Source organism: Haliotis rufescens, unplaced genomic scaffold (genome assembly GCF_023055435.1).
Source record: "Haliotis rufescens isolate VD_foot unplaced genomic scaffold, xgHalRufe1.0.p SCAF_1, whole genome shotgun sequence".
Taxonomy (NCBI): domain Eukaryota; kingdom Metazoa; phylum Mollusca; class Gastropoda; order Lepetellida; family Haliotidae; genus Haliotis; species Haliotis rufescens.
In genome coordinates this window covers 86,626,910-86,654,806 of record NW_025963779.1, presented here as the reverse complement: position 1 = coordinate 86,654,806, position 27,897 = coordinate 86,626,910, and the positions used below count along the sequence as shown (strand labels likewise).

Here is a 27,897-nt window from a genome sequence, read left to right as displayed (position 1 = left end):
CAACCTGCTCCAAGTTGTAGGAGCTGTATAAAGAGGGAGTGGCAACCTTCTCCAGGTTGTAGGAGCTGTATAAAGGGGGAGCGGCAACCTGCTCCAGGTTGTAGGAGCTGTATAAAGGGGGAGCGGAAACCTGCTCCGGGTTGTAGGAGCTGTATAAAGGGGGAGTGGCAACCTGCTCCGGGTTGTAGGAGCTGTATATAGGGGGAGTGGCAACCTGCTCCAGGTAGTAGGAGCTGTATACAGGGGCACAATCTAATCTAGGCTCCTGTAGGAGCTGTACAACGGGTGTGTGGAAATCGGCTCTAGGTGTTTTGAGCTGTATAAAGGGGGAGTGGCAACCTGCTCAAGGTTGTAGGAGCTGTATAAAGGGGGAGTGGCAACCTGCTCCAGGTTGTAGGAGCTGTATAAAGGGGGAGCGGAAACCTGCTCCGGGTTGTAGGAGCTGTATATAGGGTGAGTGGCAACTTGCTCCAGGTAGTAGGAGCTGTATACAGGGGCACAATCTAATCTAGGCTCCATTAACCGTTGGACGGCATGGCTTCATGTTCTAAGGCTGTATAGCGAGGGCGGACCAGGAGCCTGGGTCTAGACAATCACGACAGTATAATGTATCAACATACAACAAACTGCACGTATGCACCACAAGAAAAAATTAATTATACATTGGCATAACAAACATGCAACAAATCTCATAGTACGAATGTTTTGCCCTCCAGTCGTACCTGGCGCCACCGTTACTGAGATCCTAACACCAGGAGTGTTGCTTGATTAGATAGGACAATACTAGCGTGCCGGGCCTGATGCCAGCTCAGCTTGTTCATTGAGCAGATTTAGGACGACGACACGATAAGCCAGAAATGCATTTTGCTGAGGTTTCTCAAATTTGAGTAAAAACTCAAGAATTAAGTCAGTTTTGAACTTAAGTTTGCTTCGAGAAATCGGGGCCTGGTCATAATCCAGCTTATTATAGAAGGATATCAATCACTGGATTGTCTGGTCCTGACTCGATTATTTACAGACCGCCGTCATATTGCTGGACTATAGCTGAGTCTGGCGTTAAACAACAAATAAAACAAAAAAATAAGGCTAAGTTTCTCTGAAATCCTTTCTTGTCCCATCTATCAACGTAAAGACGTTTTGAAGGAAGGCAGAGATACGACAAACAAACAAACAAACAAAACATAATGTTACCCTTTACTTTGTGAAAATCTTGAACATGAGAAGGCAAAGTGATTGTAACTTACTCAGCCATATCAAGCTACGATGGGTTGAAATAGAAAAAAAACTTGATGAATGGAAATTGGTTCTAACATACATTGTGATCATTGTGATTAGACGTTCTGTGAAATAACTTTTAATATACATAAGCAACAGAGAAGTGGAACATATTCGATGTCAACAGTTTCACTCAGACCTTTTGTCAAAGAACCACTTATATAGTTGTATACAATTTGTCTTTAATACCTCCTTGTGTATGTCCCTAGTAACACAGGATTGTTGTTAGAAACGAGTTAAATTAAGATCCGGTGTCTACTGTTTGAGCATGTCTAGGACTCGATTATTTACAGGTCGCCTTGATATAGCTATTATGCTACTGACTGAAGCGAAACACACTTTATTCGCCAATTCACTACTGATATTCTCTTTTGGGGCGTGTCACTAACGTAAATGTCTATATCCAAAATAACAATTGATCAAAATCTCTGATTTACGCCAGCTATTTAGGCTTTTTGAAAGCAGACAGCATTTCCGGGATAACACGAGCCAAATGGTTTATAGCTTTAGTGCCGAGCTTCCGACATTCCTTGCAACAGGCAGCTTCACATTCTCCACATTTATGCTGTCTATGAAAGTATCCCCCCGATTTACATCTGTCGCCGATGATAGCCTGTAAGTCATCGTGAAGCTCTCCAGAAGGATTGGTGGCTATTTGCAACACCGGTCTGACAAGTCCCCCCACCAACACCAATCGTCGCTTAAAGAACTGGACAGCCGCCTCGTCACTGAGATCTTGGAACTCCTCCTTGTGTTGTAGCCCATTGGTGCCACTGTATTCAATGTACACAGCCCGAGCTAGACAATCCTCAAGGACATCATCAAAGTCATATTTGTCTGCTAGATGCATGAAATGTACCAGCTGAGACTTAGATAAAGTTTTCACGTTTAGTTTCAGGTAGGTCGTGACAAACGTGCGACAGCGTTGTTTTAGAGACGTCATAACGTATTCCTCCGCTAGTGGAAGTAGTGCGTCAATGTTGTCTGCTGTGACCGGATTGGCGGTCGATGGGTAGATGCACAGTAACAGCTCTACCATGTCGTCGTATGTCTTCCCGGGTAGGGGAACTTCTAATAAGGTTTTCTCTTTGAATTCCCCAAAGAACATATTTTCAAAGACTGGAGATGCAAGCGAAAGTACTGTTTTGTTCACGTGCAGCTTTTGGCCCTCGACTACAAGCGCCACATCACTTGTCAGGGATTCCTCGGAAAACATGTTCTCAGAATTTTCCATGACCGCTTCTGTAATAAGAAATTCTATATCAGGAGCATGAGACGACGGTATCATACGATCACATACGCGCCACTGAGAGTTTGTTTTTGGACTGTTAATTTCCTTTTCGTGATTTTTTTACGTTTCAGTTTTGGCCAAATACACTCATCTCGACGGGTAATGTGACTGAATATTGGTAAAATGTAGTATGTTGGCATTGAGTTGCACACGACAACGGACTTTTGTTTATTAATCATGTCTTCCCGCTAATATTGTCTTCGGCTTTTGAACAGATGCACAAAAATTTGACGTATTGCCTTTCATAATTTGTATTCTTAGCACACTTTGAGCTTTATATCATGAGGGTCAAGATTTGTAAAGCACATTCTCAAATTGATCAAGACATCTATTTCGGAATTGTCGCATGACTGCATGTTCGGCGTCAAGCAATAACTATTTACTGCAGTAAAATAAGTTGTCAAGAAAGTGAGGGGATATAACTCTAAATATTATTCTCTGGGGTCGCTATATAATGAAGACCAAGTCATTCATTAATAGTTGTAAGGAAATATCATATTTGGGTGTAGCAGACGCCCATGGGCTCCACACAGTGGTGGACCATTTACTTGTTTGGGAAGAGTCTGGTGTTTTTTCATAATTTTTAAAACAATGCTTTATCATTATTCAAACTATTTCTTATTGTATACTGAGGTGAAAACATATTTTATGAAAATATTAACTGCATTAGTTCGGTACTTAAACGTGTGTTTTTTTGTTTTTTTAGGTGAGTGAATAAGTGAGTTTTATTCAATTAACAGTTAACACCTGTGAAACTATATTTTGATCATTTGTTTTGAATCAAACCTTTTTTTAATGGTAGATCTAATAGTGGTTTTCTTTTTATTCATCAGACGGAAACATTACGCAATCGTCTAGGATCCCTACTTGTATGTTATCTAGGCTTTAGGAACTGTATTGTAATGCATACTAATGTACCACCGATTGTGTTTTTTTCTGAGAAAATCCGAGATACGAGAATCCGAATCCGTTTATTCATAGAAACCGCCAGGGTGTCAAAACAATAGAGTGAGTGAGTGAGTGAGTATGGTTTTACACCGCTTTTAGCAATATTCCAGCAATATCACGGCGGGGGGACACCAGAAATGGGCTTCACACATTGTGTCTTCGGCTTGACGAGCGAACGCTTTAACCACTAGGTTACCCGACCGCCCCTCAAAACAATAGAATATACTTCCGGATAAAACTGAGGAAGCGTCTCCGGCAGTGAACAGTATTGTACACTAGTCACATGGTGCCAGGCCACTGTCATGTTATACTCACTATCGTCAACCTTGTATCTCTTGAGCAGGGGGGCGAGTAGACAGTCACCAAGGCCACAGACCACAACGCAGACACCAGGCACTTTCTCTTTACAGCAGGAAATTGAATTTGAATCAAAACTGTGGCGAATAATGTTCAGAGTTATCTGCTCTTGAATCTATTTCTATTAAAAAAGAGTACCTGCAACGTTTGACTGTTGTGAAATAACCAGCTCACCATATAAAAAAACATCAGTCGTCTTACATTTAAAAAAATGTTATTAGAATGAATCAAACATCGTTGTTTATGCATGCATTTAAAGAGTACGTTTGTCGGTAGTGTCACGTGTGTCCCATTCAATACCAGTGATTCGTCTGTATACAGGTTTAAGCATGACAACACTAGTACGAGGTCGCTATAAATAGCCAATGTCGTGAGGTGTTTTTTGTACACATACATTACATACACAAAGAGTCCTTGCGAAGCTGTAGCGTCGGCTGTTTGAACAAGATGATTCTGTCACAGTAAAACTGTTCATATCATGAACACCTGATGCCTATTCTTTGACGCTGACGTTTGATATTTATATGTCAAACATTCTATTTATCAGAGATATGAACTGCTAAAAATCAAGATTTATCCGAATTTGTAAAACTCTGGCATATGTATGTGGACCGGAGGACTTAGTTGCATGACATCCCTGGGCTGAAGTATAGCTCACATGGTCTCTGATACAACGTGAAACTAAACTGTTGCTATTGCTTAGTGTAAACTGCCGGGCAAAAGACACTTGCAAAATGGATTTTGCCGAAATATTACAAACGTTATCAAAACGTTACTAGGTTGAAAACAGTCGCCGAAACACTGCAAACGTAAGGCCCAAAACACAACTGTGATACCCGTATCAAATACATCACTATCGAATAACCAGTTCTTGTTTTTTCAATTAAGCCACCATCAACCATAAGTATACTTTCTTTTGCCCGGCAGTGTAGTATAATTCAATGTGATGCCACCGACGTAGTGGCACAAGTCGTGTACGCAGATCCAAAGTACTGCCTATATACTACTGCCGTCCCGTTATTTCATGTACACATTACAATATAAGACTGAACGTTCTAGAAGGTAATGGTACTGAAGCTTTGAAGACAGCTAGCATTTCAACATTTGACCTGGCATATTACAAAAACAAGAACACCTATTTCTTTTTTCAGTTAAATACATGTATAATGTGATTCACGCGTGTATCAAACTTTAAGTTCTCAAAACATCGTAAACGACTATATAAAACATACTACCGTCAAACTGATGATTATGCACGATGACAATACACGAGGATTAACAACATTCAAGTGTCCAACAATTTGTCTTTAACAAAGTCCTCGTTGTGGACGTCCCAAATAAACAGGATTGGTGTAAAAGACGACTTAAATGAGGATCCGGTGTCAACTGTTTGAGTATGTACATGGAAACTATGGATCGGTGTTAAGCCAATGGTTGGCCAGGTCTCGTTTATTTACAGGTGGCCTTGATTTTGCTTTTGTGCTATTGACTGAGGCGAAACATGATTTATTCTCCAATTCATTACTGATATTCTCAATTTTTTGGTGAATGTCCGTATCCTAAGATCAAAATGTACGTCTCACTTGTAAAACGATCACATTTCAGACTCTTTGAAAGCAGGCAGCATATTCTTGATAACGTGAGCTAAATCTTCCATCGCTTCAGTGCCGAGATTCCGACATCGCCCGCAACACACAGCCTTACATTCTCGACATTCGTGCCTGGCATGGCGGTGGGAGAACTCGTTACACTTGCCGCTGATGATAGTCTGGAAGTCCTCTTGGAGGTTCCCGGAAGCAGTGGTGGAGCTCTCCAAAACCGGTCTGACAAGTCCCTCCACCAACACCAATCGTCGCTTAAAGAACTGGACAGCTGTCTTGTCGCAGAGATCTTGGAACCCCTCCTGGTGTTGTAGCCCATTGACATCACTGTATTCAATGTACACAGCCTGGGTCAGACAATCCTCAAGAACATCATCAAAGTCATATTTGTCTGCTAGATGCATGAAATGTACCAGCTGAGACTTAGATAAAGTTTTCACGTTTAGTTTCAGGTAGGTCGTGACAAACGTGCGACAGCGTTGTTTTAGTGACGTCATAACGTATTCCTCCGCTAATGGAAGTAGTGCGTCAATGTTGTCTGCTGTGATCGGATTGGTGGTCGATGGGTAAATGCACAGAAGCAGCTGTACCATGTCGTCGTATGTCTTCCCGGGTAGGGGAACTTCTAATAAGGTTTTCTCTTTGAATTCCCCAAAGAACATTTTTTCAAAGACTGGTGACGCAAGCGAAAGTACTGTTTTGTTCACGTGCAGCTTTTTACCCTCGACTACAAGCGCCACATCACTTGTCAGGCATGCCTCGGAAAACATGTTCTTTGACTTTTCCATGGCCGCTTCTGTAATGAGAAAGTTTAGAAACATTTGAAAATTTCTTTCGCACAGCTCCGTGTTCTTGTCGTGAAACAAGCATAGCGATGACTTCAGACTTTCTCCAAGACCCTATCCACGACGAATTATTCAATGCCTGACAAAATAATCTTTGAAATAATCACCAAATAACAGTTTGTTTGTTTTTTGTACATTTACATTTATTTATATGCACAGTACATGTATAGCTGCTTCCTCCCGAAGCAAGGTGTCAACTGACTGTAAAAACCTACCCTCGCCGAACTAGAGTGGCATTTCTCGATCGTTGCGCCACCAGTGGCTATTACGAGTTACGTTCCTTCTATAACCCTCCTATTAACCAATCAGATTCCACCTCTCATATCACTTGCGTTTGCTTCAAACAAAATGACGGCGCCAGTCGAAATAATCTGATCGATAATCAAATGTATATTGTGATAAAACGGGGCTTACATCGCGAAGTGCATCAAATGACATGAGTACCATGATTAAAAACTTGAAAAGATTTGGAAAATACCTGTTGACTCCGAGTTGGCTGTACACATGCTTTACAAATCCTGCAATCGACCAAAATATAACTCCATAATTCCAGCCTAGTTCAGCGAGGGTGGAAACTGGACTTTTATAGTCAGTTAACTTCCTTGACTCGGGAAGATGGTGTAGCTGTAACGTTTACTATGCATTAGAACATAAATGGCATCCGATACCTTGTGAACTACTGTCAGTGACAATCGAGTGTATTATATGTCCCTGTGATTTCACACACTGAAGTGACAGCTGACATAAACGTACATGGAGAAACAGACTGTCGTGTCTTCATACAAAGTAACGGTGAACTGTGAGACAGGACAGTGGGCTGTGTAAAGAATATACACCCGGATAAAACAGAGAATCGTCTCCGGCAGTGAACAGTATTGTCCACTGTCACATGGTGTTGGTCAACTGTCATGTTATACTCACTGTGTGTTCTATCGTCTACCTTGTGTCTCTTCGGCAGGGTGGCCCTCCGAGTACTGTCAGTCAGCGGGTGGGCAGTCACCGAGACTACAGCGTAGCACGTGGGCACAACGTCGACACAACGTAGGCACAACGTCGACACAACGTAGGCACAACGTAGGCACAACGTCGACACAACGTAGTCACAACGTAGTCTTCATCGCCGACGTACTATACACGTTGTACTTTCAGCTTCCTATTTCAATCAGTTCTTGTTTAGATATGGTTAACCTTAACGGCTTGATGTATTACATATTTTAATTTAAGACACCATTGCTAAATCCAACGGAGGGAACACTGGCTTTGTACAGCTAGCAGGAGCTCTACCGAATAACTGAATCAACACTTGCGAATATTGTGTAGAGTTATGTGCTCTTGATATGAGTCAGGCGCTAAATCGATCTCTACGTGCAAACAACGTTTGACTTGTGAAATAACCAACTCGCCGTTTAGAAACACTAGTCGTGTTATGTTTTCAAAAGTATTATTCCAATGAAACAAACATCGTTGTTAATATATGCATTTACTTTTCAACAAAAAACTTGTGTTCCATTCAATACTCAATGAATCGTCTGTAAAATGTTAGAGTGTGAGGACACGAGAACGGGGTGGTTATAAATAGCCAACGCCATGCGTGGGTTGTTGTCCACATTGATAACATACATACCGAGTCCACACGTAGCTGTAACGTTGGCGGTTTGAACAAGATGATTCAGTTATATTAAAACTGGCTTCATATTTCTCTTCGAAACATACCGGTGAAGATACGGGTTAGAATGGGTCTTCAGCAACCCATGCCTGCCGTAAAAAGCGACTTTCCTTGTTGTGAGAGTGAGTGAGTGTGTTAAAATGTAACGTCACATCGGCATTATTTTTAGCCAAGTGGTGACGAGCTTGTCGTAATAGGCGACTAACAGGATCGGGTGGTCAGACTCGCTGACTTGGTTGATGCATGTCATCGTATCCAAATTGCGTGGATCGATGATCATGATGCCAATCACTGGATTGTCTGCTCCAGACTCGATTATTTACAGACCGCCGTCAAATAGCTGGAATATTGCTAAGTGCGGCGTGAAGCTCCTATATATATGGACCGGGGATTTTTAACTATAATCTATATCTATAGTCTACCTTTGACACCACTGGGGTGAACTAAAGCTCAGATCGTCTTTGGTGCCACATGAATCTGAACTACTGTTATTGATTTATGTGAACTGGTGGACAAAAGAAAATGGTCCCTTGAAAATTGGATTTGACCAACAAATTACAAACGATAGGAAAACGTTGCGAGGCTTAAATCTGCCTGTTGTTGTCCATTTGTGTCCACGAGGTAGATGCAGTTGCTGTAAACTATGTCTATAACGAACACGCTCTTAAAGGGACTAATGATAACGAACGTATTGTTTGGTCCCGATCATTTGTCATATATATGCTGTGTATATTCTTATAACGAACTACGCTTGTAACAAACTAAAATGTCTTTCGTTATAACCGTAGCTTACTGTACGCGGATATCAAGGAAGAATGTGCACTTTTATGGAAGGCTGAGTGTCACGGTGCCTGTTTGTGCAGTTTGACTCTCACACTATCAACCGCTAGTTTGCCTGCTCCAGCACCCCGTAAACAGTCGATGGCAGATTGAAATCTATTCACTCACTTGATAGTTGTAAAAAATGTTCTTGTTAAAATTATACACATCAATTTTCACACAACTACCAGTATATAGGTGTTCGGTTTGTATAGGTGAGGGAAGATATCCGCGCTGTAAGAAGTACAACTTGTGATATCCTTCAGCCGGAGTTGACGAAATATGGAGGACACAAAGTGCTCCCGAATACCACAGAACAGCACTTTATTTCTCTCAGGCCGAGCGCATCGGCACATAAGGTACAAACAGTATTTTACATTGCGGTGGACAGAGGTTAACCGAGAGTTTTTACAATTTCGTTATAATGTTTACAAATTTACATAGTTAGTTTTGGAATGATAACTTATGGCAGTTAAATAATTGCTGGAGTTGTAACACGTTTGGTCTTTTTAAATAGTGTTTTGGATGTACATGTCCCTTTGTTCATTGAAATATTTACATTTTAGTGAGTGGGTGAGTATGGTTTTACGCCACTTTTAGCAATATTCCAGTAATATCAGTGCGGGGGACACCAGAAATGGGCTTCACACATTGTACCCATGGCGGGAATCGAACCCGTCTTCGGCGTGACGAGCGAACGCTTTAGCCACTAGGCTACCCGACCGCCCCTATTTACATTTGAAAATATAGTGGAATTCATCTCCAATGTCAAAACTATCCCACAACCTGCATTTTTCGAATGTCCTCCTTTACCCTCCCTCGTCATGTCAGACAGGTGGTACGAGCGGCCTAGTCGTCTGAGGCGCTAGGCAGAGTTCTGTCAGAAACACAAGATCGTGCGTCGAAAGAGAGATGGTCATTCGATGGTCAGTTAGTCAATATAGTAGATCACTACACATATTTAGGAATCTGGTTCTCACACACACTGAATTGGAAAAAATGTGCCCTTGACTTGTCCTTGCGTGCAAAGAAAGCTTTAATAAGTGTAATGTCTATTTCTCATAAAGTGGGATCGATGTCACCTAATATCTTCTTTAAGCTTTTTGATACCCAGATACAACCAATTTTATTGTATGGTTCTGAAGTATGGGGATTTCAACGTTATGACTGTTTAGAGAAGGTTCATTTATTAGCATGTAAAAAGTTTCTTTGTGTCGGATCTTCTACACCAAATTGCATGGTTTATGGTGAATGTGGTAGATACCCATTATATATTAATTCTCAGATCAGATGTTTAAAATACTGGTTTAAAATTCTTCATATGCATGAACAACGTCTCCCCAAATTAGTTTATAACATGCTTCTACATTTAGATAACACGGGAAAGAATACTTGGACATCGCATATAAGAAATCTTTTATTTTCGCATGGTTTTGGTTTTATATGGTTATGTCAGTCAGTTGGAAATGTAAATATGTTTCTTAATGAATTTCGGAATCGGTCTATAAATATGTTCTACCAAGAATGGCACTCCACTTTAGAGGATAGTTCGCGTTATGAATATTACAAAACTTTCAAGACTTTACTTCAACCAGAAATATATTTATCAGTACTCACTACGGAAAACTTAAGAAAACAGTTAATTAGATATCGACTTGGTTTGCTAGACCTATTTGTAAATGAAGGAAGAAAACTGTCCATTGAAAAAATGAAAAGAATGTGTCCATTGTGTAAGCTAGAGATAGAAAATGAAATTCATTTTGTGTTTGTCTGTCCATTTTACAATGATCTCCGAAAGAAATATATAAAAGATTATTTAATAGCAATGTCACCGATAAACGCCTTTGTAGTTATGCTGACGACAAAGAACGAATCAAATATATTAAATCTTTCTCTTTATATTAAGCATGCATTAGCCAAAAGAAATGAATTAATCAAACAACGTGTATATCCCAATGTGTAACAAATGTAATTGTATCTACATGCGTAACTCTTTCTTGTATATGGGCCGGTGGCCTTTTGTACAATAAACTTCTTTGACTGACTTGAACCCAGATGGACCCTGATCATGTTTCTGGGTGTGCCAGCTCCATGCCCGAGTTGGTGGGTTTCACCCAATTAGTAACAGTCACCAACTGGGGTTTTCCTCCCACATAAAACTGGCACGTCGTGAAGTAAATGAAACACAGTTCAAGGGCGTAAAACATTGCTCACTCACAAGACATAAACTCGTCCTCACTCATGTCAGGAAGTGTTGTGTATACGGAAAGCGAAATAAAGAAGAGCTTTTAATATTTCACAAGACCAGTGTACAAGGAGAGAAGTTGTCACTCGACCACCCCACCAAAAGGAAGAGAAAACCCTTGCACAGGTGCATCAAGAACACGCTCACTGCACAATCTTATGTTTTATGCACAGAACAAGACCCATGCTGGCGTTCCATGCATTTCCCCACGCTCGTAGCGGTTTGTACTGTTCACAGTCACCCAAATACATGTTAGACTACACTGTTATGTTTAGTAGATTATTATAACCGACCTTCATATATTAGTGTAATTAATAAGGTATGAGTTATTTTTAGTTTCTTCTGAACGCATTTAAATAATAATTTACAGAGACATTTATCATCGGGGAACATGTCACTCGATGTTGAACCATAATCTATCACACTACACTCTAAATGCCCTATAGGTTTCTAGGTTTGTCGACACGATACTCATGTTCGTGGGTTTGACCAAGGCAATGAACATCTACGACCTGCATCACTTCGGGTGTGCCTCCCACATTAAGCTGAGTCGCCGTGATATAACTGAAATATTGTCGAAAAGGTCACTCAACCACTCACTCACTCACTCACTCAACACCTAGTCCTGGTTGTCACTGTCAACATCATATGTAGAGACGGACCCCACATCTTCCCAAACTACACGTTTTCAAACACGATTTAATGAAAATATAAAGTCTTACTGACCAGAATCTCTCTGTGGGCCCAGCTGAGCAAACTGTTATACATGCCCACATATTTTCATAACGTTGAAATCAATCCGGATTTTAAACCAAATAGCAAAATAAGTGATGGTGATGGTCACATGGATCTATCTTTCCCGCCTATAGCATAATATCATGATCATGCAATGAGAGTGGGGATTTTGTTTCACATTTTAATTTTAATTTAAACGTCAACACCTTAGATGTGATTATGATTGTATCTCTATCACATGCAAACAAATCAATTTCTGTACCCACGAAATAATGTTATTGTTGTATCAATATGATAGCCTACCCATAAACAATGTGTGAAAAATTCATAACCACTTTTCATTTGGTAAATAAATACAACCTTGGATAAGTGATATGACACAATACATACATGCCGATATTTCAGATAGATATATACAAACACACGAACGATTATATTGATATTGTTTTATTCGATTATTAGAACGATGAAGACATGATGTTATATACACAGAACATTATGTACAAATGGATGAAGCGTACGTACATGTACCAGATACATCACTATGTACATGTTTACAATGACAAACTATTAATTACAGTGAACGAGCCGACTAAACAGTATTTCAGTTATATCACGGCTTCACGGCTTCACGGCTTCACTGCTTAAAGGTAGTCATCAACGATTTGAGTGTAAGCTTTATATAACAAGACACAAGGAAAATACGTTGATTACACTAGTTTGATTGTTGTAATGCGAGATACGTTTAAACAAGATGTCGTGCTGCTTATGTGTGAAGAAGGACAATTCATTTGTGAAGTATTTAGGACCCCTGCAAAGTTAGGTCTTCTAACCTTTTAAAATGACTTGATGACTATCTCTTATTTTGGAGAGAAAAACATGAAAGTAGGAAGGCGTTTACGTTAAGTGAATAGAGGAGCTGGAACGATTCACTGACGTCGCAATTCGTACCCTTTTACACAACTCCAGAGTAAACCTGTACGCACGGAGTGCTAGTTTGATACAGAAGCGAATCCCTATTAATCCCAATGCAGCCCCAAACTGCATGGAAGTGAGTGCGTATGGTTTTACGCCGCTTTTAGGAATATTCCAGCAATATCACACCTGGCATGGAATTCACACACTGTACCCATGTGGCAAATCGAGCCCCAGGACTTCGGCGTGACGATCTTACGCTTCAGCCACTAGGCTACCCCACCGCCCCGGTCTATAAAATAGAAAACAAGTGTGTCGGTCAGCTTGTAGAATATGTGAAGTGTGAACAGTTAAATATTGAGTATTTCCCGTTCAATTATCCACCCGTAACTTGTTGTGTATCGTAGCGTTGGTTTTGATATCGGGATGAATTAGTGAGTCGATGAATCGTTTCAACACTACTGAACACAGTTACATGAAATTATTTATCTTGATGATAGAACCTTTTGTTTCGCTATGCAGCCATCATTGTCAAGGGGGTTGGTATGGCAGTTTCATGACCTTCAATTTACCATTTAAAACGTTTTTTGATCTGTCCGGAAATATATATTTACATTGACGGATAATTATACAAATGTCTAATAACATGATGTACACACACGCACACATGAACGCACACACGCACATGCACACACACACAGACACACACACGCACACACATACGCGCGTATTATGTACATATACATAGAATGACGTAGATGTATTTACACAACGAAAGGTGAAATAAATAGACAAGAACAAATCATCTACGTCTAACCTGCTTTTGCAAAGCTGAGTTAAGCGTAAATCCGATTAGTCTACTGAAAGAAGCCGTTTCTAATCTACAATTCGTGGAGCTCTGCTACAGTGAGGTGACTTCATGTACGTGACCTCATCACTAGCAGGAAGCAGAGCATTGTGGTACAGGGCTGAGATTGTACTTCCTGTCAGGTGTTCGCCAAGTTCCGACCCTCGTGATCTCAGCACAGGATCAAGCTCACGTTTTACTTCGAACCTCTACTTCTTTTGACGTTTGTATGTGTATCTGAGGGCGGAAGGGGGAGGGGGTGCAGCATGTATCTAGGCTCTAAGAGGGGTGAAGGGGGGGGGGGGGGGGGGGGGGGGGGGATGGAGTTCAACCTGGATCTAGGCTCTATGAGGGTGAATTGGAGAGGAGAATGGGGTGCAACCTGGATCTAGGCTCTATTAGGGGTGAAGGGGGCTGCAGCCTGGATCTAGGCTCTATGAGGGGTGAAGGGGGAGGGGGTACAGCCTTGATCTAAGCTGTCAGGGGTGGAGGGAGAGGGGGCGCAGCCTTGATCTAGGCTGTGAGGGGTGAAGGGGGAGGGGGTGCAGCCTTGATCTAGGCTCTATGAGGGATGAAGGGAGAGGGGTTGCAGCCTTGATCTAGGCTCTATGAGGGGTGAAGGGAGAGAGGGTGCAGCCTAGATCTAGGCTCTATGAGGGGTGAAGGGAAAGGGGGTGAAGGGAGAGGGGGTGCAGCCTAGATCTAGGCTCTATGAGGGGTGAAGGGAGAGGGGGTGAAGGGAGAGGGGGTGCAGCCTGCATCTAGGCTCTATGAGGGCCGAAGGGAGAGGGGTGCAGCCTGGATCTAGGCTCTACGAGGGGTGAAGGGGGAGGAGGTGCAGCCAGGATCTAGGTTCGATGAGCGGTATAGAGCAGAAATCTTGTGATATTCTGGTCCAGGTTACACTGATGGTTGAAAGGGGACAACAGTCTGGACAACCATACCATTCTACGGCCAATCTAAAAGGGGAATACGGAAATCATTACTGTTAGGTTCTGTGGGCGGTGAAGACGTTTGGGTCGCATAAAATCGTGTAAGGGTGTGTGGCAACCCTGGGTAGCCTGATCTATGTTGGATGAGCTTTATAAAGGAGGAGTGGCAACCTGCTCCAAGTTGTAGGAGCTGTATAAAGGGGATGTGGCAACCTGATCCAGGTAGTAGGAGTTGTATAAAGGGTGTGTGGAAATCGGCTCTAGGTGTTTTCAGCTGTATAAAGGGGGTGTGGCAACCTGCTAAGTCGTAGTAGCTGTATAAAGGGTATGTGGAAATCGGCTCTAGGTGTTTTGAGCTGTATAAAGGGGAGTGGCAACCTGCTCCAGGTAGTAGGAGCTGTATAACGGGTGTGTGGAAACCGGCTCTAGGTGTTTTGAGCTGTATAAAGGGGGAGTGGCAACCTGCTCCAGGTAGTAGGAGCTGTATAACAGGTGTGTGGAAACCGGCTCCAGGTGTTTTGAGCTGTATAAAGGGGGAGTGGCAACCAGCTCCAAGTTATAGGAGCTGTATAAAGGGGGAGTGGCAACCTGCTCCAGGTTGTAGGAGCTGTATAAAGGGGGAGTGGCAACCAGCTCCAAGTTATAGGAGCTGTATAAAGGGGGAGTGGCAACTTGCTCCAGGTTGTAGGAGCTGTATAAAGGGGGAGTGGCAACTTGCTCCAGGTTGTAGGAGCTGTATAAAGGGGGAGTGGCAACTTGCTCCAAGTTATAGGAGCTGTATAAAGGGGGAGTGGCAACTTGCTCCAAGTTATAGGAGCTGTATAAAGGGGGAGTGGCAACCTGCTACAGGTTGTAGGAGCTGTATAAAGGGGATGTGGCAACCTGCTCCAGGTAGTAGGAGCTGTATATAGGGGGAGTGGCAACCTGCTCCAGGTAGTAGGAGCTGTATATAGGGAGAGTGGCAACCTGCTCCAGGTAGTAGGAGCTGTATATAGGGGCACAATCTAATCTAGGCTCCATTAGCCGTTGGACGGCATGGCTTCATGTTCTAAGGCTGTATAGCGAGGGCGGGCCACGAGCCTGGGTCTTGACAATCACGACAGTATACTGTATCAACATACAACAAACTGCACGTATGCACCACAAGAAAAAAATAATTATACATTGGCATAACAAACATGCAACAAATCTCACTGAACGAATGTTTTGCCCTCCAGTCGTACCTGGCGCCACCGTTACTGAGATCCTAACACCAGGACTGTTGCTGAATGAATAATGTTTATTCTCGTAAATAACGGCAGTGATACAGAGATGTAATTGGACACAGGAATTAGATACAATGAAGAAAACATTTCAGTGGAACATTTCCATACATGATCTTATATAACTTGCCAGTTTTAATAGAATTGGCTTATAAGTAATGGACATCAAATGGGAGAATTTTACGGCAGAAGGATACATACAGTAGTACTGAGGCAAAAACTTGTTTCTAATTTCTGAGAGTTTTGGATATTCTAATAAAAAGTGCATTTCATCACATATAAAAATTTTACACAATGTACATTTTCTTTCCTCTCTCACAATATTATACCATCTTCCTGTTTCAATAGGTAATCTATGATTTGCTGTTCTAAAACGAGCAAGAGAGATGCGTTGGGTGATTGGTAGTTCTAGTAAATAAGGTTCTAGAGATGGTAACTCTTTAAACATGTTATAATAGTAACCTTTAGATGAATTTTCCTTTGATTCTCGCCATCTTTGCAGAAAATTATCAATGAGAACATGTTTCACATTTTGTTTCAACCATGCGGCACTAATAAAGGTTTGAGACAGCCAAATGTAATTAAAGCCTATATTTTGAAGAATGCATTTTACTTCTTTTAATAGTGGGAAATGGTAATCTGGATTTGCAATGGACACTTGAAACATAAGTTTATATACTATACTAGAAAGGCTAGTTTGTGATGATGTTAGCTTGCACCAATATGAAATCATTCTTATCTTAATGAAAATGCTGAGAGGATACCTCCCTAGTTCACCATATACCATGTAATCGGGTGTTGACTGTTTTAACTTGAGAATATATTTACAAAATTTAAGATGTACACGTTCAATGAAAACAGCATTTTCAAAACCCCACACCTCAGATCCATATAACAATACAGGCTGAACAAGTTAATCAAATAATTTCAGTTGACAGTCAATAGGAATTTCTAATATTCTAATTTTACGAAATACAGCGTACATTGCTCTAGATGCCTGATCTGTCAGTCTCTTTAGTGCCCTACAGAATCTACCAGTGTTTGTAAATAAAATACCAAGGTAAACATATTCTTTAACAACATGAAGAATCGAGTCATTTAACATAAAACTGACTCTATTTGTGGAGCGCTTGGCAAAAATAACAACTTTCGATTTGTCAACATTGACTTTAAGTTTCCAGATAGTACAATATTCTTCAAATATAGTGAGACACTTTCTTAAATCTTCTGGGCTTTCGGCCATTAAAACAGTATCATCGGCATACAGAATGATAAAAAGTTTTATGTACAGTTCAAGTGAATCTATTAAAAGGTTATTTACATTATGCAGTCCTTCAAAGTCATTTTCAGATAAAAATTGTTCAAGGTCATTAAGGTACAAAGCAAACAGGAAAGGTGACAAATTTTCACCTTGTCTTACACCAGTTTGACATGGGAAGAAACCTGACACCTTGTTATTATGTGAAACACAAGATTTGATATTTTGATACATATTATATATGACATTAAAACATTTTCCTTTGATATTAGACTTTATCATTTTTGTCCACAGACCACACCTCCATACTGTATCGAAAGCTTTGCTAAAATCGACGAAAACACAATACAACTTCTTATTAAGATTTCTATAGATATCAATGAGAGCTTTAAGAATAAACATATTGTCAATTGTTGAGTATTTTTTCCTTAATCCTGCTTGCGCTTCGCTTATCAGATTAGTCTGAACTGAGTAAGCTTGTAAACGATTATTCAATAGTGTAGTGAACAATTTACCTAAACAGCTTAGGATAGAAATACCTCTGTAATTGTCTGGGTCAGCTTGGTTTCCTTTGTTTTTGTAGATTGGTTTTATTTTGCCAACAAGCCAAGCTTCAGGTAAAACTCCAGTGTCAAAAACGAGGTTAAAAAACTCACGTAAACCGGCATCATAACTTGAATAGAGCTTTTAATGTACTCATTGTAAATACCATCCAACCCACAAGCCTTATTGTTCTTCAATGCACGGACAGCTGACATAATTTCTTCTTCTGTAATCCTACAATCTAAGATATCATCATGATTATCATAATATGTGTTATTGGCAAAAACATCGTCATTATCATCAGAACTTTGATTAAGGTCTTTAAAAAATTCGAAAAATTTGTCAATACTGATTATTTCTGCTGTTTTCTTTGGTTCAAATGATTTTAAAATTTCCCAAAAATTCTTAGGGTTACTATCCTTACATTCCCTCAGTTGTTGGACACATTTGTTTTGATATGTCTTAAATGCCTTCTATAGGGTTTTACTATAAGCTCTACTAGCTGAAATGTACATAGCTTTGCTATTACTGTCTTTAGTCCTTCCATATATACGTTTACGCTTGTGGTAAAATCTACGTGATGATTTACATTTTTCATCAAACCAGGGTTTATGCTTGTGCTTATGTACAGAGTGTCTAGAATTTCTTACAGTACCTAGAGTAGTTTCAGCCGCAGTAACCAGCGTCTGAGAGAGTTTATTTACAATTTGGTTAATGTCATTTGGCTCTATTTGGTCTTTACATGCATCTAATTCTGTACACTGATGGGTAATGGCAACCTTATCGATACATAAAAATGTTTCACTTTTATCAGGAACCCATCTTTTTACAACTTTTTGTACATGTACATCTTTGTCATCATCTATAACTGGAGACAGTTGTGCTGTACAATCTAACGTTAACGATAAGCCACAGTGTGCATCGGACGAGATCGGGTCAAACTCCTGCACCTCAAAATCTATTAATAATGGGAATGTTTCTGCTGATGCAATACAATAATCGACAACACTGGCATTTCTGCATGTCAGTTTACCAATACCCTTGTCTTTGCCTAATCTTCCATTCACAATATACAGCCGGTTATTTTTACATAAATCTAGGAGTTTATACCCGTTACAGTTTGTTTCAGTATCCATTGATATTCTATCTAATTTTACACCGTTGTCAACTAGAAGTTGTACATTTGAAAACAATAATTCCTCGTCAGTAATATCATTGTCACATAAAAATTCGTCCAAAATGATAAAATCCGGAAGATTTTTAGTACGACAATTCATATCACCAACAATACACATGTACTGTGAGCAGTTTGACATACGAATGATATCATTTTCTAGTGTAGTAAATATTTCCGGTGAATGAAATCTACTTTGCTCTGGTGGTATATAGACAGTTCCTAGGATAAGGTCATCGTTAACATGCAGGTAATCACTTGGTATCTTACACCATAAAACAATATCATGTATCTTTTCGATGACGCTCACCTTGACATGTCAAATAGTGTCTCTTTGATGGCTACAATGATCCCGCCAGACACACGTGTGTTCAGTGCGTTAGTTCTGTTATTCATATGAACTGAGAATCCTGGGATGTTCACAGCATCTAAATCACACGTTTTAGTTTCAGTCAGACACAGTATATCGTATCTGGACACATCGTTCACAAAATCGGGGTTCAACATCTTTGTCCTAATACCACACACATTAAGAGACAGTATCTTAAGTTTCTCGTGGGAAGTTACGTTTTCACTGTTAGGCGACTCACGTATTTGCTGACCTCCGTTATTCTCCTACCGCGGCCTGTTTTCTCCCGTGTCCTCAGTCCTGGCCATCTTGTTTGGTTGTCTGTTGTCTGACCGACCGACGCCACTCGCGTATGATCTCCTGCTGGGGGGAGGGCCTCGTGGGGTGAGATCTATAAACGGGTCGTCTCCTGGGTACACACGTCTCCCGTCTATATACAGTCTGTCTACAGTGAGGTTAGACTTCAAACCACGCCTCCTTGCTTCCTTGAAAATGGGGAGTAGATCTCTTCGTCTCTGCACAATCTCTTGAGGAAATTGTTCACTAACACCGAATTGCGTTTCTCTCAGCTGTCTTGTGTTAGTCAGGATTTCCCACCGTTCGTCTGGATTTGCAAATTTTGCCACTATAGTACGTGGTCTGTTAGATAAGTGAGGGCCAATCCTATGTACACGTAAGAGGTGAATGTCTGTGTCACACTTCATTTCTTTCTTTAAGAAACATTTAATTACCTCTTTAGGTTCTTCTCCAGGCATTTTCGGGATCCCGTGAAAGAGTAGATTATCTCTCATAGAGCGTGCTCCCGTACCTGTTGTTTCAGCTTTTTGTTTTCTGATGCAGTCTCTCTCACACAGGCTTCAAGCTTATCAACGCGAAGTGTTGTCTCTATCATTGTAATGTCGAGAGATGTCAGCTTATTGTCAATCATAGTTAATTTACTGTCAATGCTATCAACACATTGCATCCTCTGGTTTATGGAATTAATTTATGGAGAAATCGGGGTCTGGTCATAAGCCAGCTTATTATAGAAGGAACACGTGAAGATCTGGGGAAGAATAGGTCTTCAGCAACCCATGCTTGTCTCACCCCGTGAAGATCCGAGTTCGAATAGGTCTTCAGCAGCCCATGCTTGTCTCACCCCGTGAAGATCCGAGTTCGAATAGGTCTTCAGCAACCCATGCTTTCCGTAACAGGCGATTATGCTTGTCGTAAGAGGCGACTAACGAGATCGGGTGGTCAGGCTCGCTGACTTGGTTGATGCATGTCATCGTATCCCAATTGCGTGGATCGATACTCATGATATCAATCCTTGGATTGTCTGGTCCTGACTCGATTATTTACAGACCGCCGTCATATAGCTGGACTATTGCTGAGTCCGGCGTTAAACAACAAACAAAACAAAAAAATAAGGCTAAGTTTCTCTGAAATCCTTTCTTGTCCCATCTATCAACGTAAAGACGTTTTGAAGTAAGGCAGAGATACGACAAATAAACAATCAAACAACACATAATTTTACCCTTTACTTTGTGAAAATCTTGAACATGAGAAGGCAAAGTGATTGTAACTTAGATAAAAAAAAACTTGATGAAGGGAAATTGGTTCTAACATACATTGTGATCCTTGTGATTAGACGTTCTGTGAAATAACTTTTAATATACATAAGCAACAGAGAACTGAAACATATTCGATGTCAACAGTTTCACTCAGACCTATTGTCAAAGAACCTCTTATATAGTTGTATACAATTTGTCTTTAATGCCTCCTTATGTATGTGCCTAGTAACACAGGATTGTTGTTAGAGACGAGTTAAATTAAGATCCGGTGTCTACTGTTTGAGCATGTCCAGGACTCGATTATTTACAGGTCGCCTTGATATAGCTATTATGCTACTGACTGCAGCGAAACACACTTCATTCATCAATTCACTACTGGTTTTGGGTATCTCATAAACGCAGTAGGGGCGGCTTTTGCCACCACCGGTCTGTCAGGTCCCTCCATCAACACCAATCGCCGCTTAAAGAACTGGACAGCCGCCTTGTCACTGAGATCTTGGAACTCCTCCTGGTGTTGTAGCCCATTAGTGCCACTGTATTCAATGTGCACAGCCCGAGCTAGACAATCCTCAAGGACATCATCAAAGTCATATTGGTCTGCTAGATGCATGAAATGTACCAGCTGAGACTTGGATAAAGTTCGCACGTGTAGTTTCAGGTAGGTCTTTACAAACCTGCGACAGCGTTGCATTAGAGACATCATTGCATATTCCTCCGCTAGTGGAAGTAGTGCGTCAATGTTGTCTACTGTGACCGGATTGGCGGTCGATGGGTAGATGCACAGTAGCAGCTCTACCATGTCGTCGTATGTCTTCCCGGGTAGCGGAACTTCTAATAAGGTTTTCTCTTTGAACTCCCCAAAGAACATTTTTTCAAAGACTGGAGATGCAAGCGAAAGTACCGTTTTGTTCACGTGCAGCTTTTGGTCCTCGACTACAAGCGCCACATCACTTGTCAGGGATTCCTCGGAAAACATGTTCTCAGAATTTTCCATGACCGCTTCTGTAATAAGAAATTCTATATTAGGAGCATGAGACGACGGTGTCATGCGATCACATACGCGCCACTGAGAGTTGGTTTTTGGACAGTTAATTTCCTTTTCGTGTTTTTTTGACGTTTCAGCTTTGGCCAAATACACTCATCTCGACAGGTAATGTGACTGAATATTGGTAAAAAGTGGTTTGTTGGCATTGAGTTGCACACGAAAAACAGACTTTTGTTTATTAATCATGTCTTCCCGCTAATATTGTCTTCGGCTTTTGAACAGATGCACACAATTTGACGTATTACCTTTCATAATTTGTATTCTTAGCACACTTTGAGCTTTATATTATGGGGGTCAAGATTCGTAAAGCACATTCTCAAATTGATCAAGACATCTACTTCGGAGTTGTCGCATGACTGCATGTTCGGCGTCAGGCAATAACTATGTACTGCTGAAAAACAAGTTGTCAAGAAAGTGAGGGGATATAACTCTAAATACTATTCTCTGGGGTAGCTATATCATGAAGACCAAGTCATTTATTAATAGTTGTAAGGAAATATCATATTTTGGTGTAGCAGACGCCCATGAGCTCCACACACTGGTGGACCATTTACTTGTTTGGGCAGAGTCTGGTGTTTTTTCATTATTCTTAAATACTTTATCATTATTCATACTATTTCTTATTGTATACTGAGGTGAAAACATATTTTATGAAAATATTAACTGCATTAGTTCGGTACTTAAATGTGTTTTCGTTGTTTTTTTAGGTGAGTGAATAAGCCAGCTGTCACAGACAGATATAATAGTTTTATTCAATTAACAGTTAATTCACACCTGTGAAACTATTTTTTCCCGTAATGTGTGTATATTTTGATACTTTGTTTAGAATCAAACCCTTTTTTAATGGTAGATCTAATAGTAGTTTTCTTTTTTTTCATCAGACGGCAACATTACGCAATCGTCTAGGATCCCTACTTGTATGTTATTTAGGCCTTAGGAACTGTATTGTAATGTATACTCATGTACCACCGATGGTGTTTTTTCTGAGAATACACAGCATACGAGAATCCGAATCCGTTTATTCATAAAAACCGCCAGGGTGTCGAAACAATAGAGTGAGTGAGTGAGTGAGTATGGTTTTACGTCGCTTTAAGCAATATTCCAGCAATATCACGGCAGGAGACAACAGAAATGGGCTTCACACATTGTACCCTTGTCGGGAATCGAACCAGGGTCTACGGCGTGACGAGCGAACGCTTTAACCACTAGGTTACCCGACCGCCCCTCAAAACAATAGAATATACTTCCGGATAAAACTGAGGAAGCGTCTCCGGCAGTGAACAGTATTGTACACTAGTCACATGGTGCCAGGCCACTGTCATGTTATACTCACTATCGTCAACCTTGTATCTCTTGAGCAGGGTGGCGAGTAGGCAGTCACCAAGGCCACAGACCACAACGCAGACACCAGGCACTTTACAGCAGGAAGTGGAATTTGCATCAAAACTGTGGCGAATAATGTTCAGAGTTATCTGCTCTTGAATGTATGCACTTAAAGAGTACGTTCGTCGATAGTGTCACGTGTTTATACAGGTTTAAGCATGACAACACTAGTACGAGGTCGCTATAAATAGCCAATGTCGTGAGGTGTTTTTTGTACATATACATTACATACACAAAGAGTCCTTGCGAAGCTGTAGCGTCGGCTGTTTGAACAAGATGATTCTGTCACAGTAAAACTGTTCATATCATGAACACCTGGTGCCATCACTGATTTACAGTGATCCATTCATATCATTTTCACACCGATTTTGCTTTTTACGCCCAAAGGAATCTGTTTCCTCAGACAATCGACGCTGACTATTCTTTGACGCTGACGTTTGATAATTATATGTCAAACATTCTATTTACAAGAGATATGAACTGCTAAAAATCAAGATTTATGCGAATTTGTAAAACTCTGGCATATGTATGTGGACCGGAGGACTTAGTTGCATGACATCCCTGGGCTGAAGCATAGCTCACATGGTCTCTGACACAACGTGAAACTAAACTGTTGTTATTGCTTAGTGTAAACTGCCGGGCAAAAGACACCTGCAAAATGGATTTTGCCGAAATATTACAAACGTTATCAAAACGTTACTAGGCTGAAAACAGTCGCCGAAACACTGCAAACTTAAGGCCCAAAACACAACTGTGATACCCGTTTCAAATACATCACTATCGAATAACCAGTTCTTGTTTTTTCAATTAAGCCACCATCAACCATAAGTATACTTTCTTTTGCCCGGCAGTGTAGTATAATTCAATGTGATGCCACCGACGTAGTGGCACAAGTCGTGTACGCAGATCCAAAGTACTGCCTACATACTACTGCCGTCCTGTTATTTCACGTACACAGTACAATATAAGACTGAACGTTCCTGAAGGTAATGGTGCTGAAGCTTAGAAGACAGCTAGCATTTCAACATTTGACCTGGCATATTACAAAAACAAGAACACCTATTTCTTTTTCAGATGCATACATGTATAATATGATTCACGCGTGTATCAAACATAAAGTTCTCAAAACATCGTATAGGACTAAATAAAACATACTGCCGTCAAACTGATGATTATGCACGATGACAATACACGAGGATTAACAACATTCACGTGTCCCACAATTTGTCTTTAACAAAGTCCTCGTTGTGGACGTCCCAAATAAACAGGATTGGTGTAAAAGACGACTTAAATGAGGATCCGGTGTCAACTGTTTGAGTATGTACATGGAAACTATGGATCGGTGTTAAGCCAATGGTTGGCCAGGTCTCGTTTATTTACAGGTCGCCTTGATTTTGCTTTTGTGCTATTGATGAGGCGATACATGATTTATTCTCCAATTCATTACTGACATTCTCAATTGTTCGGTGAATGTCCGTATCCTAAGATCAAAATGTACGTCTGACTTGTAAAACGATCACTTTTCAGACTCTTTGAAAGCAGGCAGCATATTCTTGATAACGTGAGCTAAATCTTCCATCGCTTCAGTGCCGAGCTTCCGACATCGCCCGCAACACACAGCCTTACATTCTCGACATTCGTGCCTTGCATGGCGGTGGGAGAACTCGTTACACTTGCCGCTGATGATAGTCTGGAAGTCCTCTTGGAGGTTCCCGGAAGCAGTGGTGGAGCTCTCCAAAACCGGTCTGACAAGTCCCTCCACCAACACCAATCGTCGCTTAAAGAACTGGACAGCTGTCTTGTCGCAGAGATCTTGGAACCCCTCCTGGTTTTGTAGCCCATTGACATCACTGTATTCAATGTACACAGCCTGGGTCAGACAATCCTCAAGGACATCATCAAAGTCATATTTGTCTGCTAGATGCATGAAATGTACCAGCTGAGACTTAGATAGAGTTTTCACATTTAGTTTCAGGTAGGTTGTGACAAACGTGCGACAGCGTTGTTTTAGTGACGTCAAAAGGTATTCCTCCGCTAATGGAAGTAGTGCGTCAATGTTGTCTGCTGTGATCGGATGGGTGGTCGATGGGTAAATGCACAGAAGCAGCTCTACCATGTCGTCGTATGTCTTCTCGGGTAGGGGAACTTCTAATAAGGTTTTCTCTTTGAATTCCCCAAAGAACATTTTTTCAAAGACTGGAGATGCAATCGAAAGTACTGTTTTGTTCACGTGCAGCTTTTTACCCTCGACTACAAGCGCCACATCACTGGTCAGGCATGCCTCGGAAAACATGTTCATTGACTTTTCCATGGCCGCTGTAATGAGAAAGTTTAGAAACATTTGAAAATTTCTTATGCACAGCTCCGTGTTCTTGTGGTGAAACAAAGCATAGCGATGACTTCAGACTTTCCCCAAGACCCTATCCACGACGAATTATTCAATGCTTGACAAAACGTAAGTTCTTTGAAATAATCACCAAATAACAGTTTGGTTTTTTTTGTACATTTACATTTTATACACAGTGCATGTGTAGCTGCTTCTTCCCGAAGCAAGGTGTCAACTGACTGTAAAAGCCTACCCGCGCCGAACTAGACTGGCATTTCTGGACTCGATCGTTGCGCCACCAGTGGCTATTACAAGTATCGATCCTTCTATGTCCCTCCTATTGACCAATCATATTCCACCTCTCATATCACTTGCGTTTGCTTCATGCAAAAGGACGGCGTGCAGTCGAGATGATCTGACCGATAATCAAAATTTATTGTGATAAAACGGGTCTTACTTCGCGAAGTGCATCAAATGGCATGAGTGCCTTGATTAAAAAACTTGAAAAAAATTGGAAAATATCTGTTGACGCCGATTTGGCGGTACACTTGCTTTACAAATCCTGCAATAGACCAAAATAATCCATAATTTCAGCCTAGTTCGGCGAGGGTGGAAACTGGACTTTTATAGTCAGTTAACTTCCTTGACTCGGGAAGACGGTGTAGCTGTAACGTTTACTATGCATTAGAACATAAATGGCCTGCGATACCTTGTGAGCTACTGTCAGTGACAATCGAGTGTATTACATGCCCCTGTGATTTCACACACTGAAGTGACAGCTACTATAAACGTACATGGAGATACAGACTGTAGTGTTTTCATACAAAGTAACTGTGAACTGTGAGACACGACAGTGGGCTGTGTAAAGAATATACACCCAGATAAAATCGAGAATCGTCTCCGGCAGTGAACAGTATTGTCCACTGTCACATGGTGTTGGTCAACTGTCATGTTATACTCACTGTGTGTTCTGTCGTCTACCTTGTGTCTCTTCGGCAGGGAGGCCCTCCGAGTACTGTCAGTCAGCGGGTGGGCAGTCACCGAGACTACAGCGTAGCACGTAGGTACAACGTCGACACAACGTAGGCACAACGTCGAAACAACGTAGGCACAACGTCGACACAACGTAGGCACAACGTAGTCTTCATCGCCGACGTACTATACACGTTGAGCTTTCAGCTTCCTATTTCAATCAGTTCTTGTTTAGATATGGTTAACCTGTAAACGGCTTGGTGTATTATATATTTTAATATAAGACAACGTTGCTAAATCCAACGGAGGGAACACTGGCTTTGTACAGCTAGCAGGAGCTCTACCGAATAATTGAATCAACACTTGCGAATATTGTGTAGAGTTATGTGCTCTTGATATGAGTCAGGCGCTAAATCGATCTCTGCGTGCAAACAACGTTTGACTTGTGGAATAAGTAGTAAGTCAAAAGTAGTATTCCAATGAAACAAACATCGTTGTTAATGTATGCATTTACTTTTTTTAACAAAAAACTTGTGTTCCATTCATTACTCAATGAATCGACTGTAACATGTTTGAGTGTGAGGACACGAGAACGGGGTGGTTATAAATAGCCCAAGCCATGCGTGGGTTGTTGTCCACATTGATAACATACATACCGAGTCCACACGTAGCTGTTACGTTGGCTGTTTGTACAAGATGATTCTGTTATATTAAAACTGGCTTTATATTTCTCTTCGAAACAGACCCGTGAAGGTACGGGTTAGAATGGGTCTTCAGCAACCCATGCCTGCCGTAAAAAGCGACTTTGCTTGTTGTGAGAGTGAGTGAGTGAGTGAGTGGGTTAAAATTTAACGTCACTTCGGCATAATTTCAGCCATATGGTGACGAGCTTGTCGTAAGAGGCGACTAACAGGATTGCTGGTCAGACTCGCTGACTTGGTTGATGCATGTCATCGTATCCAAATTGCGTGGATCGATGCTCATGATGCCAATCACTGGATTGTATGGTCCAGACTCGATTATTTACAGACCGCCGTCAAATAGCTGGAATATTGCTAAGTGCGGCGTGAAACACCTGTGTAAATGGACTGGAGATTTTTAACTATAATAGACCTTGGACAACCCTGGGCTGAACTAAAGCTCAGATCGTCTTTGATCCCACGTGAAACTGACTGCTGTTATTGATTTGTGTGAACTGCTCGGCAAAAGAAAATGGTCCCTTGAAAATTGGATTTGACCAACAAATTACAAACGATAGGAAAACGTTGCGAGGCTTAAATCTGCCTGTTGTTGTTCATTTGCAGTTTGACTCTCACACTATCAACCACTGGTTTGCTTGCTCCAGCAGCCGTAAACAGATTGAAATCTATTTCCTCATTTGATAGTTGTAAAAAATGTTCGTGTTAAAATTATACAAATCAATTTTCACACAACTACTAATACATAGGTGTTCGGTTTGTATAGGTTAGGGAAGATATCCGCGCTGTAAGAAGTACAACTGGTGATATCATTCAGCCGGAGTTGACGAAATATGGATGACAGAAAGAGACCCAGAA

The 27,897-nt window shown here is 41.0% G+C and overlaps 4 protein-coding genes across 6 annotated transcripts in view; all 4 read right to left on the bottom strand.

The window, feature by feature from the left end:
* Positions 1–27,897, bottom strand: part of LOC124147056 (pollen-specific leucine-rich repeat extensin-like protein 2) — a 33,992-nt gene that overhangs the window by 1,083 nt on the left and 5,012 nt on the right. The gene's annotated exons all lie outside the window — the stretch shown is intronic.
* LOC124147091 (BTB and MATH domain-containing protein 36-like) lies at positions 1,183–26,406 on the bottom strand. Of its 2 annotated transcripts, none has more exons than XM_048402859.1 (3): positions 23,359–24,563; positions 3,830–4,357; positions 1,183–2,517 (listed from the first exon to the last, which is right to left on the bottom strand). In XM_048402859.1, the coding sequence occupies exon 3, from the start codon at positions 2,507–2,509 to the stop codon at positions 1,718–1,720; it is 792 nt and encodes a 263-aa protein (XP_048258816.1). In that variant the 5' UTR covers positions 2,510–2,517; positions 3,830–4,357; positions 23,359–24,563; the 3' UTR covers positions 1,183–1,717. The 2 variants fall into 2 exon arrangements, with proteins under 2 accessions (XP_048258816.1, XP_048258814.1); XM_048402857.1 differs by lacking the exon at positions 1,183–2,517 and adding an exon at positions 26,332–26,406 and having other exon boundaries at positions 3,831–4,357; positions 23,359–25,359.
* On the bottom strand, positions 5,156–7,339 carry LOC125384237 (BTB and MATH domain-containing protein 36-like). 2 transcript variants are annotated; one of them, XM_048402853.1, is made up of 2 exons: positions 7,239–7,257; positions 5,156–6,265 (listed from the first exon to the last, which is right to left on the bottom strand). In XM_048402853.1, the coding sequence occupies exon 2, from the start codon at positions 6,258–6,260 to the stop codon at positions 5,466–5,468; it is 795 nt and encodes a 264-aa protein (XP_048258810.1). In that variant the 5' UTR covers positions 6,261–6,265; positions 7,239–7,257; the 3' UTR covers positions 5,156–5,465. The 2 variants fall into 2 exon arrangements, with proteins under 2 accessions (XP_048258810.1, XP_048258804.1); XM_048402847.1 differs by having other exon boundaries at positions 5,159–6,268; positions 7,239–7,339.
* On the bottom strand, positions 20,568–23,365 carry LOC124147090 (BTB and MATH domain-containing protein 38-like). Its single transcript, XM_046517704.2, has 2 exons — positions 22,994–23,365; positions 20,568–21,617 (listed from the first exon to the last, which is right to left on the bottom strand). The coding sequence occupies exon 2, from the start codon at positions 21,607–21,609 to the stop codon at positions 20,980–20,982; it is 630 nt and encodes a 209-aa protein (XP_046373660.2). The 5' UTR covers positions 21,610–21,617; positions 22,994–23,365; the 3' UTR covers positions 20,568–20,979.

Bases quoted from the DNA above. Each gene is read 5' to 3' on its own strand.
- LOC125384237 (XM_048402847.1), bottom strand. From the start codon at position 6,260: ATGGAAAAGTCAAAGAACATGTTTTCCGAGGCATGCCTGACAAGTGAT.
- LOC124147090 (XM_046517704.2), bottom strand. From the start codon at position 21,609: ATGGAAAATTCTGAGAACATGTTTTCCGAGGAATCCCTGACAAGTGAT.
- LOC124147091 (XM_048402857.1), bottom strand. From the start codon at position 25,354: ATGGAAAAGTCAATGAACATGTTTTCCGAGGCATGCCTGACCAGTGAT.